This window comes from Aspergillus steynii, assembly GCF_002849105.1.
Source record: "Aspergillus steynii IBT 23096 chromosome Unknown P170scaffold_5, whole genome shotgun sequence".
NCBI classification, from domain to species: Eukaryota; Fungi; Ascomycota; class Eurotiomycetes; order Eurotiales; family Aspergillaceae; genus Aspergillus; species Aspergillus steynii.
This window is the reverse complement of record NW_020194402.1, coordinates 3,215,265-3,227,784: the sequence shown is the minus strand read 5'-3', so window position 1 is coordinate 3,227,784 and position 12,520 is coordinate 3,215,265. Positions and strand designations below refer to the sequence as shown.

At 53.2% G+C, this 12,520-nt stretch overlaps 5 protein-coding genes across 5 annotated transcripts; 4 read left to right on the top strand and 1 right to left on the bottom strand.

The window, feature by feature from the left end:
* Positions 1–219: 219 nt before the first annotated feature.
* Positions 220–1,917, top strand: P170DRAFT_359333 (protein phosphatase regulator REG1; the record flags this gene model as incomplete). Its single annotated transcript, XM_024844348.1, has 2 exons — positions 220–836; positions 918–1,917. 2 exons carry the CDS (start codon positions 220–222, stop codon positions 1,915–1,917), a joined length of 1,617 nt encoding a protein of 538 aa, XP_024703867.1.
* A 523-nt stretch (positions 1,918–2,440) lies between these two features.
* Positions 2,441–4,003, top strand: P170DRAFT_448236 (uncharacterized protein; the record flags this gene model as incomplete). The annotated part of the gene is made up of 4 exons (XM_024850949.1): positions 2,441–2,460; positions 2,641–3,523; positions 3,662–3,697; positions 3,740–4,003. The coding sequence occupies 4 exons, from the start codon at positions 2,441–2,443 to the stop codon at positions 4,001–4,003; spliced, it is 1,203 nt and encodes a 400-aa protein (XP_024703866.1).
* Positions 4,004–4,149: 146 nt separating this feature from the next.
* Positions 4,150–7,381, bottom strand: P170DRAFT_411488 (putative C6 transcription factor). Its single transcript, XM_024846892.1, has 2 exons — positions 7,174–7,381; positions 4,150–7,043 (listed from the first exon to the last, which is right to left on the bottom strand). The coding sequence occupies exons 1-2, from the start codon at positions 7,249–7,251 to the stop codon at positions 4,437–4,439; spliced, it is 2,685 nt and encodes an 894-aa protein (XP_024703865.1). The 5' UTR covers positions 7,252–7,381; the 3' UTR covers positions 4,150–4,436.
* Positions 7,382–8,133: 752 nt separating this feature from the next.
* Positions 8,134–10,607, top strand: P170DRAFT_361209 (repressor protein; the record flags this gene model as incomplete). Its single annotated transcript, XM_024844456.1, has 2 exons — positions 8,134–10,290; positions 10,356–10,607. 2 exons carry the CDS (start codon positions 8,134–8,136, stop codon positions 10,605–10,607), a joined length of 2,409 nt encoding a protein of 802 aa, XP_024703864.1.
* Positions 10,608–10,833: 226 nt separating this feature from the next.
* On the top strand, positions 10,834–12,397 carry P170DRAFT_438135 (nucleotide-diphospho-sugar transferase). Its single transcript, XM_024849520.1, has 3 exons — positions 10,834–11,376; positions 11,456–12,096; positions 12,152–12,397. Exons 1-3 carry the CDS (start codon positions 10,905–10,907, stop codon positions 12,251–12,253), a joined length of 1,215 nt encoding a protein of 404 aa, XP_024703863.1. The 5' UTR covers positions 10,834–10,904; the 3' UTR covers positions 12,254–12,397.
* Positions 12,398–12,520: the final 123 nt, after the last annotated feature.

Below are 12,520 nucleotides of genomic sequence, written 5' to 3'. Positions count from 1 at the left end.
CCCGCCCCCTTCGTCCCCGCCGATCCTCGTTGTGGCCATCTTAGAACACCGTCATGATAATTCCTTGCCCTCGTCTTCTCCATTCTCTTCTGGCTTAACGTTGCGCCTCAGTCTCCTCATTATTCACCGCTCTCTCCTAACTCGCTCCCGTCGTGGGCCTGCAGAAATACCCTCGAACCAAGCCTATCCAATTCCAATGAGATTGAAGCCCGTGTTATAATGACTGCCGTGCTTTCCACCTCGCGAGAGGAGCATGCGCGCTTTTCGCCGGATCCTCTGCGGTGTCCCATCGCCCAAAGATACTTCTTAGATGGCCCCGATATCACCTCCGTCAAATCTCCCATCCCGGAATACCCCCAAAGAGACTGTCCAAGTCCCATTATTTCTTCGGCTCCGTCGTCTGTCCCATCCTCGCCTGATCTCGCCCAATCAACGGCCCATCATATCCCCCCTTCGCCCACAACGCTCAGTAGTCTATCCCTCAATGCCAACGATGAACAGGATGAGGAATCTGTGCTTCTTTCGGATGGCACAATCGATTGTGTCCAGAAAGGTGACTGCTCTTCGGAGTGCTCAGCACGCTCGTTAGCGGACATACAACGTTGGAGACTGCAGACACCGGCGGCAGATGACCATTCAATCGAAGAAGAGCCTTCGAGGCACGTGGATTACCTCTCCCATGAATGGAAGGAGGAGGACATCTGGGCCTCTTGGCGTTATGTGACCGGCCGCAGAAGAGTCTATGACAACGGCGTGAGGTTGGAGAATGCTTCTTGGAGAACTTGGGCCAAGATGAGACTTGAACTGGGGACCGTGTCGCCCGAAGCCCTCAATTGGTCAGTCCCGTTACCTTGAACGCTCGGAGCGAATTTTGCACCCGAACTTTGACCAGTTGTCGTTCTAACGAGTTGCTGCAGGCTGAAGGACTGTGATGTGACGTGGCTGTACGGGCCGTTGAAGACATTCTCGGCCGGAAAAAAGCCAACCACGTCGCCTCCTCCAAGCTGCTTTGAGACGCCCACTTTCTACGTGGACAAGAAGCCCATATTGAAAAAGAGGACTGCCTCTGAAACCATCTTACAGCGCTCTTTGTCACAACACACTCTTTTACAACATGCCGGGGCGATCCTGAAGGCACAGGAGGCGGCCCTTAGCCGGAATCGCCCCTCGGTGCACCATTACGCCGCTAAGATTGGGCCCGGCTTCAAGGCCTCCGATGAATTCTCCGTAGGCTCACTTGCGGACACCCCGACGAACACCTCGTCGGGGACTGGGTCACCCAGCGAGAGACGCCACATTCATTTTAACGACGAGGTCGTCCAATGCATCGCCGTCGAGGCCAAAGGAGATGAGGACGAAAGTGAATGGCAAACTCCGGTTGGAGATGAATTGGTTGCAGAAGAAGGGGTGGTTATGATGAAACAAATAATCCCGCAAGTCTCAGATGCCGAGAAGAATGCTCTTCGGACGAGTTCATCGGGGGACAATAAGACTATTGCCCCTCTTCCTTCCACCACGTTGAAATACCGTGGCGATACCCCCGAGCCCCCCACGGGCTCGATACTCGATCGGTGGACCGGCCATCTCTCAGCGTCATCATCGTCTTCTAGAGCCCTTCACTTCTCGGATCCGTCGGCCGACTTTTTCTTGGATGACGAGGACTCTGGTAACAACGACAATGACTTGTATCCGCACTGGGAGTCGAGCCAGCGCTCGTTTAATTCAGCCGATCATAGTCGTCCTTGGTTTGTGAATGCCGAAGACGAAGAAGAGCTGAGCAGGCATGACCGGTCATCATTGCCTTCTGCTGACGAGAATGAGCAGCCTGGTATAGGTCTTGTCGACAGGATCGTCGATACTGTCAACACGGCCCGGGATATTGCCCATGTCATATGGAATGTCGGATGGCGCCGATGATCTGAGCTCGATCCGATTACCATTCCACTACTTTTCTATCTGAAATGGGACTAATGCATACACATGGATGTTGAATGATGAGTAAATCTATACCTGTTTCTTTTTCATGATTTTTCTTTGGAGGTTCTTTGCCCTTCCCTTTCTGTACAGCGCTTTTGTGTCCTTTTCAGCATACACGAGTACACGACTTTTCTTTTTATTGTTTTAAAAGGGTCGGAGTTTTACATTCCTTGGACAACGGCTTTCTCTGGCGTTATGTCTAGCAACCAGAACGGAGGCCGACAGGACTCGTGCAGCATGGAAGTGGCGATAATAATACTATGTCTGGTCTATCACCATCTTCTTGTTCAATCCCTTTGGCGACTCCTCTAGGAGGGCTTGTGGCTTGGGTCGAAACTCCTCTGGATTTGACTCGGCTGCGTGGCCATCCGACCCCATTTGCGTCGCCCCTTCCGCCGGTGCACTCGAACTTTGTTCCCGTTGCTTCGATCCCTCTACCATCGTAGACCGGCCATGTAACATCATGGGCTTTGCAATTTTCCGGTTAGATGCTTTTGGCCAGCATCAGCGATATATCAGAGCCATGGCTAATTGCTCTATGTGTACTGTTCGACGACGACGCTGGGCCGTGGTGATATATCTTGCCGCCGGACTACTCCTGATGTTCGTTTGTCTTCACGATCCCGTTACTTACCATGCACAGTTTGTCAAGACGGTCGGAAGAACGTCCGGACCTGCCCTATGGTCCCCGAACACAGCAGCGGCTGGATGCCACCCTGTGTATGGGATGGACGATGTCCTTGTAATCCTGAAGACGGGAGCCACCGTGGCCCTGGACAAGGTCCCTATGCATGTTCAAACCACCCTTCGATGCGTCCCCCACTATGCGGTATTTTCGGACTTCGAGGAAGATATTCAAGATGTACACACACTCGACGTCCTACGCAGCGTGAGCAACCATACAAAAGGCCGCAGTCCTGATTTTGGCCTCTACAACCGGCTGCACGCCCTCGGACGCCTGGGACTTCTAGCGGAAGACTGGAACGACGACGACAACGGCCCATTTGGAAAACCGGGGAACCCCAGCTGGAAGCTCGACAAATGGAAGTTCGTCCCCATGTTGGACGAAGCGCTGCGCATCCGACCCGATGCTCGATGGTATGTATTCATCGAGGCCGATTCGTACATCATCTGGCCAAACCTGATGGCGTGGCTGTCCGGACTCAATCACACGCATCCGCAGTACCTTGGGGCGCCCATGCAGAGCGGCGAAGTCTTTTTCGCCTACGGGGGCTCGGGCATCGTGTTGTCCAACCCGGCCGTCCGACGAGTCTCCAAATACCGCGCTGAGAACCCCGTAGAGCTGGAGGAGCTTACAGCCCGTCATTGGGCTGGAGATTGCGTACTGGGAGAAGTCATCCAAGCGGTCCACATCCCGTTCATCTGGTCATGGCCTATGCTCCAAGGTGCTCGGGTATGGGAAGCTGATCTTTTCACCGAGCGATATGGTCGAAAGCCTTGGTGCTATCCCGCTGTCTCTTACCACCACATGTCGCAGGAGGACATCCAGAATATGTGGGATTTTGAGAGACAATGGTTCGCTACGGTACGTGACATTCCCAGGTTGTGGTGTTGCTGTTGTTCAGTTGCTCCGCGAAAGCCGCTACCGTGTCACCACTTGCACGTATATAGTAGGTAGCTGGTTCTAACCGCGCTGAGGAAAGTTGTACAAGAAAAAAAATAGAACCAAGATAGCAAGTTGCCGCTCTTGCACAAAGACGTTTTCATGAGTTTGATATAAAACCGTGCATGGCCCGAACAGACAGATTGGGACAATCTCTCAGCTGACAACGCTGACGACTCGAACGACAACAACGCAATTACGACGTATGGAGATTGTGCACAGCAGTGTGCCCGTAACGCTGGGTGTCTACAGTTTTCGTTTGGAGATGCTGCGTGTTTCACCTCCAGCACAGTCATATGGGGCACAGAACGACCGGGCTACCGTTCCGGATGGATGGATTCGCACATCCAAGCCACCTTGGAGCACCTCGACTGTCCCGAAGCAAACTATATTATCGAGTGATGTCGCCGATCCGGCTCCATCCCGTAATACTGTTCACTTACTGAGCCCGCCAGGCTTCCCTACTTTGGAGTTGTTGAACGTTTCTGGAGGTTGCAGTGTATCGAAGCCCTGATAATTCATAGAAACTTCGATGTATATTTTTCTATCGAGCTCTAGAGCACCACACAGAAACCCAAAAACCAACACAGATGGCATATATCCAACGAAGAGAAGCGTACATGAGTCGGAAGTCGACGTTTAAGACATTACTATGCAGCCTTAGTATGCATGCCAATAACCCCGGGGTATTATGATAAATATGAGTGGGATGTAATGATCTCACGTGAGTAATCTGCTACAGCCATGCTAGATTACTACCCAGGCATGCGGGTAAGAAAGAGATATGTATGTTAGTAAAAACGCTGAGGTGGAGGAATCGAGCCATGTCCCTATGTCACCCTTCCATGGTATCTTCCGAGGAATCCTGAAAGGTTTCCGGAAAGAAGCCCGGCGGCGGCCAGATGTCTGCGATTGACGGGGGGTGAACCAAGGGCTCGGACCCAGCGAGTCGGTCTGGGTCATGGCAGAAAGCGTGGAAAGTGCTGTCATCTATGAATCCGAAGTCCTTCAAGCCTGCCTCGCGGCTGGTTGCCCACTCAGTGGTGTCGAGATACGCCAGATCTTTGAAGATGGAATCAATGTCGCTGCTAGATACGGAGTGTCCCTGCATGTCTGAGCTTTCGGGGCCTAGTTCGAGGTTGTTCCCGGAGGATCGAGGGGCGTCGTTGCTAGAGGTATTCACGGGCATTTTGAGGTTTGAGACGGATGAGTCGGGAGTGGGCGGATGGGGATGCACAGGAGGCAACAGTGCGTCTAAATCGTTTGCTGCGTCGGGCTTTTCCATGCGCGTTGGTGTTCGATCAGCCGGACGAGGTGGTTGTTGTTGGAGTTGTTCTTGGAAAGATACATCTAACATGGATAAATCTGTGTTATCCATAACCGTGTCTTTCGGGGTCATATATTGTGTATCCACGGGGATGGGGATCCCCAGTATGGATGAGGTGTAATCAGGCTCTGATGTTGCAAGAAGATTCCTTGAACTCATAGACGCCTCCCCGGTTGGGTTTCGATGGTGTGCGGCAGCCGCGGATATGGAGTCGGCGAAGGTATTATGGCTGGAAAAACTGCGACCTCCTAAAGCCGGGCTTTCTGAGCTAGGAATGTGGAAGGATGGTGACGCTGTTTCCGGTGGACTTCTGGAGTGATACCAATATTCGATGGTTGTAGTTAATGCGCGGTAAACGGGCCACGCTGGGCTGAGTTCCCTTGTTCGTTGAAGAAGGGCTTCGGCCCATCGTCCGAAGGGGAATATGTCAGACTCGATTCTGTCGCGCAAGGTAAATGCCTGCTCTGCCATTGTCCAAATGGCAAACTCAAACACCGGCGGAAGACCACACATTTGAAAGTTTTCCATATGTTGAGACAACATTGGCAGAGCTCTATAGAGGATTTTCTTTGCGCCCTCGACGGCGGGACGTTGAGAGCGGTGCAGCCCGAGCTCATGGGGTGCGATGCGCAGATAGAGCCAAAGTAAAGTAGCGACATAAGTTAGTCCTAGATATGTTTGATGTGGAAGCAATGCCGAGTGTCGCTCAGGGTAGATGCTCTCCGGACCAATCAGTCGACAACCTAGCGGTAGGCGATCATCCCATGCCTTGAGTTCTAAAACCAGCTGCTGTGCAAACATGTGTGCGTTGGCTCCAGTCGCAGTATCACGAGCAATCTTATTCAAAACACTAGCCAGCTCAACCAGCCGATTAAAGCAACTTAGGGCGAGCAGGGGACCTCGTCGGGGGGAGTTTGTTCCCTGCTTCCCAGACGTAGGTGGTAGGACATCTGCCCAGGAATTCCATTCTTCCAAGCCGTCCTCTTCCAGGAGTCCCACTGAAGCTAGATCTCGGGTATGCATACATGGCCTTCGAGAGATACGAAACGACAGCAGTGAATCGATGACAAAGCATCCAAGAAACACTGCTTTTCCTTGTCTCAGATCGTCCGATCGTCGGACATCAGCCAATGCGCCCAGACCCATTGAAATGGCCATCCGAGCTGCCTGGCCGCTCAGCAACCAGGCGGCCGTCCAGTCCTCGAGACCGATATTCACCATGGTCAACAGTAGCAGCGCTTGCACGTGGCCTATCTCATATTGGGCGGTCTCGGATGGGATCAAGGAGCGAGAGGTGGCATAATATTCCTTCGTCCGGTCGAGCTTCTCTAGCGACCCATCCCGCGTGTCCGTTTGAGACTGAGAGATGGCATAGCTAAGTATAGCCCAGAGTGCGGCATGATTGCCGGATCCCGGGGTGGTATTGGTAAGCGGTAGGGGGCCGTTAACGTAAAGGTATGATGCCCGGAGAATGTTATGCTTAGCGAGGATGGGGAACCACGAGTGGGTAACGGCAAAGTAATCATCTAAAAGCTGCGAGGTCTGAGGTGGCAACTGAAGCGAACCTTTAGAGCCTGGGTCAAGCGAGATGGGCCGACTATCTGATGAAACAGAAAGGCGAGCTCTCTTAGCGCGAGGGGACGTTTTGGAGGGTTCTACCACGCGCGGAGCACTCGGTGAAAAAGAGGCCGAGCTGCGTTCTAGGCGAAACCCCCATGCCGTACCCTCACCGTTGGAGAAATCGTCGATTTCCTCGCGAGGGCGCTTTTCAGAACCGCGCGACGGCGAAGCATCGGAGTTTGACAACAAATTTTCCAGGGCACCATATAGCCGGCTGGTTTTCCAGGACTCGTGCATCGTTTCAGATGCTCCATCTTTGGACCAGAGATTCATGAGATGATCTCGACGACCAGCCGATTCGGCCGTAGAGCCCAAAAGGGCCAACATGGTGTCTTCGAACCCATCGATGTTACAGATCGACAACGCCCAGAGTTTCTCTAGTCCCCGGACGTATCCCTCCGGCAATCCACGTTTTTTCGCATGCGGGTCGTAGGAACAAGTCTGGCCCGAGGCCTGACAAGCCGAGCAGGCAGGACGTAAACCATCGCATTTGTCCTGAAATCATTGTGAGTGTTTGTGGATGACCTTTTTTTGTATGTTATTTGTATTTTATTTTTTATTTTTTTCGCGGGGAAGATTGGGAGAAAAAGAAAAAGAAAATGAAAATGAAAATGAACCACGATACCTTTTTGCTCCGACATCTGTCACAAGCTCTGGAAACCCTCTTACGTCGAGGGGCCTTCGGATCGGAACCCTCGTCCATGGAGGGTCAATTATAACGGAAATGGCATGTCAGGTATATGGAGAGTAGAAGTGAACGGCTGCAAGTCGACAATGCACGCTGCAACTGGGCAACGGGGAATGGATATAAGTGGCCGGACCCATTCCGAGGCAATGACGGACGGCTTCGAAGGAAGACGTCGGGGCGAAAGTCGGGAAGTGGATGGAGAGCGCGGAGGTGCGTGGTATTAGTCACCCACCGCGTGCTCCGTAGCCCCCACACCCCACGATTCGGGCCTCAGGCTGCGGGAAACCGCCGATGACCGGAAGTCACGGGACCCGTGACGGCATCCCGGCATCCCGACTCGAGCACCAGCCTGCCTGCTTCCAACGCTACATCCACGTCCCAAGCGTGACGACGGGCTGAACGTTCTGATTTCATGGATGAACAGTCCATATACCATGTAGACCCGTCTGTCTAACAACCAGCAGCGTCCCCGGTGGATCGAGACGCTGCCCGGCTAAGGTCTTTGCCGGGCGGAAGGCGGTGGCGCACCCGGAGAAGCGCATCGAGCAGCAAACCCGCTGCGACAGCCGACGATGAACCTGCGGAAACCCTCTTCCCCGCGTCGATTGCCCCGTGTCTTTTGGCTCTCCTGTCCTCGTCCTGCTATTGCAGCATGTAAACCGCGAGGTATCTGGTCCCCACGCCCTGTGAGCCGTGCGCCGTGCCCCATCCATCACTCTAGAGCGGGTTCACTGCAACAGAAGACCTCGCTCGATCCCTATTTTTCAATTAAGCTATGGACCTCGTTATCATGGTCCGTTTCCCATAACTTGACCTCAATCAGAGAGACCGATCCCGCCGGTACCTATTACCTCTTATCCCGGGCCGTAGAACGCCTGGAATCGCTTCGCCTGCGCCATGCAACAACCCGCGCCCCGCCGAAAGATCGACCCGGATGCATCTTTGGTCTTGGTTGGCATTCGAGGCTGTGGCAAGCGCTCAATGGGCTTTGTGGCTGCCACGGCCCTGAAAAGACGCTTCATCACCGAAGACCATTATTTCAAACAGGTCACCGGACTCACGCGACATGAATATCTCAAGCGGTATGGCGGCCAGGAGTTTCAACATCGTGACATCGAAGTGCTGAAGAGGATGCTGGACAACCACCGCTCGCATTGTGTCATCGAATGCGGACTGGCGAGTCTCACGCGGCCCGTTCAGGAGTATCTTCGTCAATTTTCTGCTACCAACCCGGTGGTCTACCTTGTGCGCGACATGGACCGCATACAAAGCTTGCTCGGCCTGGAGGATCAGTCGGCTAAGTTATTGTGTGAAGGAGACCCTCTACATCGAACCTGCTCCAACTTCGAATTCTACAATATCGAAGACCGGTCTAGCCTGTCTTCCCAGGTCGAGGAAGGAACGCCGGACCGTCGATCCGTCGACTATTCTTTCAAACTCAAGGAGGCCAAAGAAGATTTCACTCGGTTTGTCCGATGTATTACGGGGGCAGATCTCGGCCATACTGGATATGATTCGCCTTTTGTACTCCTGGAGACTCCCCCGGAGCATCGCTCTTTCACTCATGCTATATTCGTCCGATCATCTGAGCTCATAGATGGTGTGGTTGATTTGTGTGGACTTGAGTCCGGAGGAGATGCAATTGAGTTCTGCGTTGATCGATGGAACCCAGGCATGGCGAGCACCGTCAGCAAGCAAGTTTCGTTGCTCCGGAGAAGTGCTCGAGTCCCTATCATTTTCTCCGTTGACATTTCCTCATCGGGTGTCGGTGCCAGTGATTCGTCGTTAGCACAACGGCACAGTATGCACTTTGAGGTTCTCGAACACGGATTACGACTTGGCGTGGAATATCTGGTCGTGGATTTGGATTCGGACCGCGCTTCACTGGCAGAGATAATCAGCAACAGAGGAATGACCAAAATAATAGGTCAATTCATCTTCAAGCCGTACGCTCATGTGACGTGGGAACATGAGGACAACCTTGCTCTTTATCTTGAGGCCGAAAAAATAGGTTGTCAGCTTGTACGCTTTTTACGTGTGGCTGCAGAGCGCGAAGACAATGCAGCCGTTGCGAAATTCACTAATAAAATCCAGTCACTGGCCGGAGACCACCCTCCCATCATTGCCTATAATATAGGCAGTCTGGGACGTACTTCCCAGGTCTTCAATTCCACCCTCACCTCAGTCACCCATCCGGCAATCAGGCGGTCTATAGACCACGGGACAGACCCGCTGATCACATCGCGAGATGCTGTTCAGGCCCTGTTCCAAAGTTACGTGCTGGACCCCCTCCACTTTTATATCCTCGGGGCCAGCGTATCCTACAGTCTGTCCCCTGTCATGTACAATGCGGCTTTCCGCCACTGTGGTATGGCCCATAATTACAGCATTCCCGAATCTGCCTCTCTTGCGGCTCTGGATCGTCTGGGCCGAGATCCCCATTTTGGAGGAGCTAGTGTTGTCCAGCCTTGGAGGGTGCAGGTTTCCCAAAAGCTCGCCGCGAAAAGTCGGCATGCCGAGGCGATCGGGGCGATCAACACGATCATGCCTTTGCGGGCGCGAGCCGATGGAACAATGTTTCCGCTTCAGGAACAAGCGAGCCGTCGCAACCAAGCTGGGCCCGTCTTGGGGTGGTATGGAGAGAATACGGATTGGGTTGGCATCATGACGTGCATCAATCGGAACCTGTCCCCACGCAATGCCATTAGCCCGCTCAAGACGACGGGTTTGGTAATAGGGGCGGGTGGCATGGGTCGCGCCGCCATCTATGCCATGCTCCGGCTCGGATGCCGTAAGATCTTCATCTACAACCGAACCTTGTCGCGTGCAGAAAACGTGGCGCGCCACTTCAATTCGTGGGCTGCGTCACAAGTCGGCTCGACGGAAGTGGTACATGTGTTGAAGTCCATACAGGAGGAGTGGCCGCCAGGGGAATGTCCTCCATGTTTAATTGCCTCCTGCGTGCCTGCGGACCCGGATACGGACGAGCCTCCGGCCGACTTCGAAATGCCGATGCAGTGGCTGGGAAGCCCGACCGGAGGTGTAGTATTGGAGGTGAGTGATCCCCAAGGACGACGGGACGATGGAAGAAGATAGGGGTGACTGACATTAAACAACAGTTTGCATACAAACCTCTCGACACGCCACTGTTGCGCCAGATGCGCCGCATTCGGAGTGACACCGGTCGCCCGTGGGTTCTGGTTGACGGGCTTGACAACGTCTCGGAACAAGCGATTGCGCAGTTTGAATTGTTGACCGGACGCAAAGCACCACGTCGTCTCATGGCGTCCGAAGCTCTGCGCAATTATGTCGGTGAAAGCGGACGCTTCGACGAGAAGACGATACAAGCGCGGCTTGATGGCGTTCGCTGATGGATTGGGGTGTAATGGACGAATGCAGATATATATTATATTATAGGAATCAGTACATATCAATGAATTGGCGATCAAACACCGTACCACAGAATCAATAGTTGGAGGTTCTTTGAAGGGAAGAAGAAGAATCATCGCCGGCCAACAAGCCCCCAGATCACGTGGCGGGATTCCGCCTCGCCGCAGGAGATCCCGCAAGGCTGTCGACAACCCCCGAACGCGCGTTCTCACATGTGGCTACCGACCTATCTCCCATCCAGAAATGGATGCTACTTCTGTCTGAACTGAAAGCTCACGATGGGAATCAAAAACCCTCCCAATTTTCCTCGTCGCCGAGGCTCCAACGAATCCGAGGATGATTTCTTCGACATCCCCGACGAACCATGCTGGGCCATAGTCAAGCGGCAATTGAGACACTTTCGAACCTGGGTCTTTTTTGCCCTATTCTTGATTTTAATCCTATACCTTCGAAGTGAAGGGCCGCCGCCTCCGCCGCTACCGCATGTTGACTTCGACCGGGTGGATTGGACCCGCTACGCCTACAGCCAGTATGCGACCTCTAGCGCCTATCTTTGCAACGCCCTGATGGTCTTCGAAGCCTTGGATCGCTTCGGCAGTCGAGCTCAAAGGGTCTTATTCTATCCCGAGGACTGGGACGTGCTCGTCGACGGCGATCGGGATCGGGACAGCCAACTGCTGAACATGGCGCGGGACACATACAATGTACAATTGGTTCCGATCGATGTGCAAATGATCAAGGCCGGGGCAGGTATGTGGATGACCAGCTGGGAGCAGGTCTCTGCTGTAGCGTGAATTGGGCTGACTTCTTGTCTTCAATTTGACAACAGGGCCCGATGAGTCATGGGATAAAAGCATATCCAAACTGCTTGCCTTTGGAGAGACGGAGTATGACCGTGTCATCCACCTCGACTCCGATGTCAATCTACTCCAGTCAATGGACGAGTTGTTCTTCCTCCCCTCGACGACAGTTGCGATGCCGCGTGCGTATTGGAGACTACCGGACGAAAAGCAGCTATCATCCCTATTGATCGTGATCGAGCCTTCTTACCGCGAATTCTCGGGCTTGATGGATGCAGCCCAGCCGGCCGTCCATGGACAGGTGTTGACGAACCTATCTTCGCCGACCCGATATGACATGGAGCTGTTGAATGACCGATATGGTGACTCGGCCCTGGTACTACCTCACCGGCAGTACGGATTGATCACCGGCGAGTTCCGCGCGCAGGACCACAAGCATTTCTTGGGCAATGACTACGAGACCTGGGATCCGGATAGAGTGCTCTCCGAGGCGAAACTGGTGCACTTCTCCGACTGGCCCCTGCCGAAGCCATGGGTGATGTGGCCGCAGAAATTGCTGGCGGAAACGCTACCGAAGTGCCAGCACAATCCCGGCACGCCCAAGGAGAGTGGATGCCGCAACCGAGAAGTGTGGAGAAGGTTCTACGATGATTTCCGTCGGAGAAGAAGGGTATGTGGCTGAATATGATCTTTCACCCGTGTATTTTGCACTAACAGTCTACCAGGATATCTGCAGGCTTCTCAGCTATCCGGCTTCTGATGTGGGAGGAACCGATTCCGACTCCGATTCCAATCCGAACCCGGAGCCGGAACCCGTCCCGCAATAATCTAAATTTCTTTCAATTTTTGGCGCAAAGGGTGGTGTTTGTGGAGTTTAGAACCCGGATATTCGGGAAGTCTGTTTATAGTGACTGCATTTCTGTATCATAAGATATCTTTGCCTATAAAGACAAGCATATATATATTCTAAAGGTTACTGTTCCACCTTTTCGTTTTGACTTCGTCCTTCACGTCTCGGAACCATTCTATTAGAGGCATGAAGACATCAGCTGGTGATTCAACTTCTAGGACAGACGACCAATGACCTGAATTTG

Coding starts and splice junctions, on each gene's coding strand:
- P170DRAFT_411488 (XM_024846892.1), bottom strand. CDS start 7,251: ATGGACGAGGGTTCCGATCCGAAGGCCCCTCGACGTAAGAGGGTTTCC. Junction 7,044..7,173: donor ACAGATGTCGGAGCAAAAAG/GTATCGTGGTTC, acceptor CAATGATTTCAG/GACAAATGCGATGGTTTACG.
- P170DRAFT_438135 (XM_024849520.1), top strand. CDS start 10,905: ATGGGAATCAAAAACCCTCCCAATTTTCCTCGTCGCCGAGGCTCCAAC. Junction 11,377..11,455: donor AATGATCAAGGCCGGGGCAG/GTATGTGGATGA, acceptor ATTTGACAACAG/GGCCCGATGAGTCATGGGAT. Junction 12,097..12,151: donor ATTTCCGTCGGAGAAGAAGG/GTATGTGGCTGA, acceptor ACAGTCTACCAG/GATATCTGCAGGCTTCTCAG.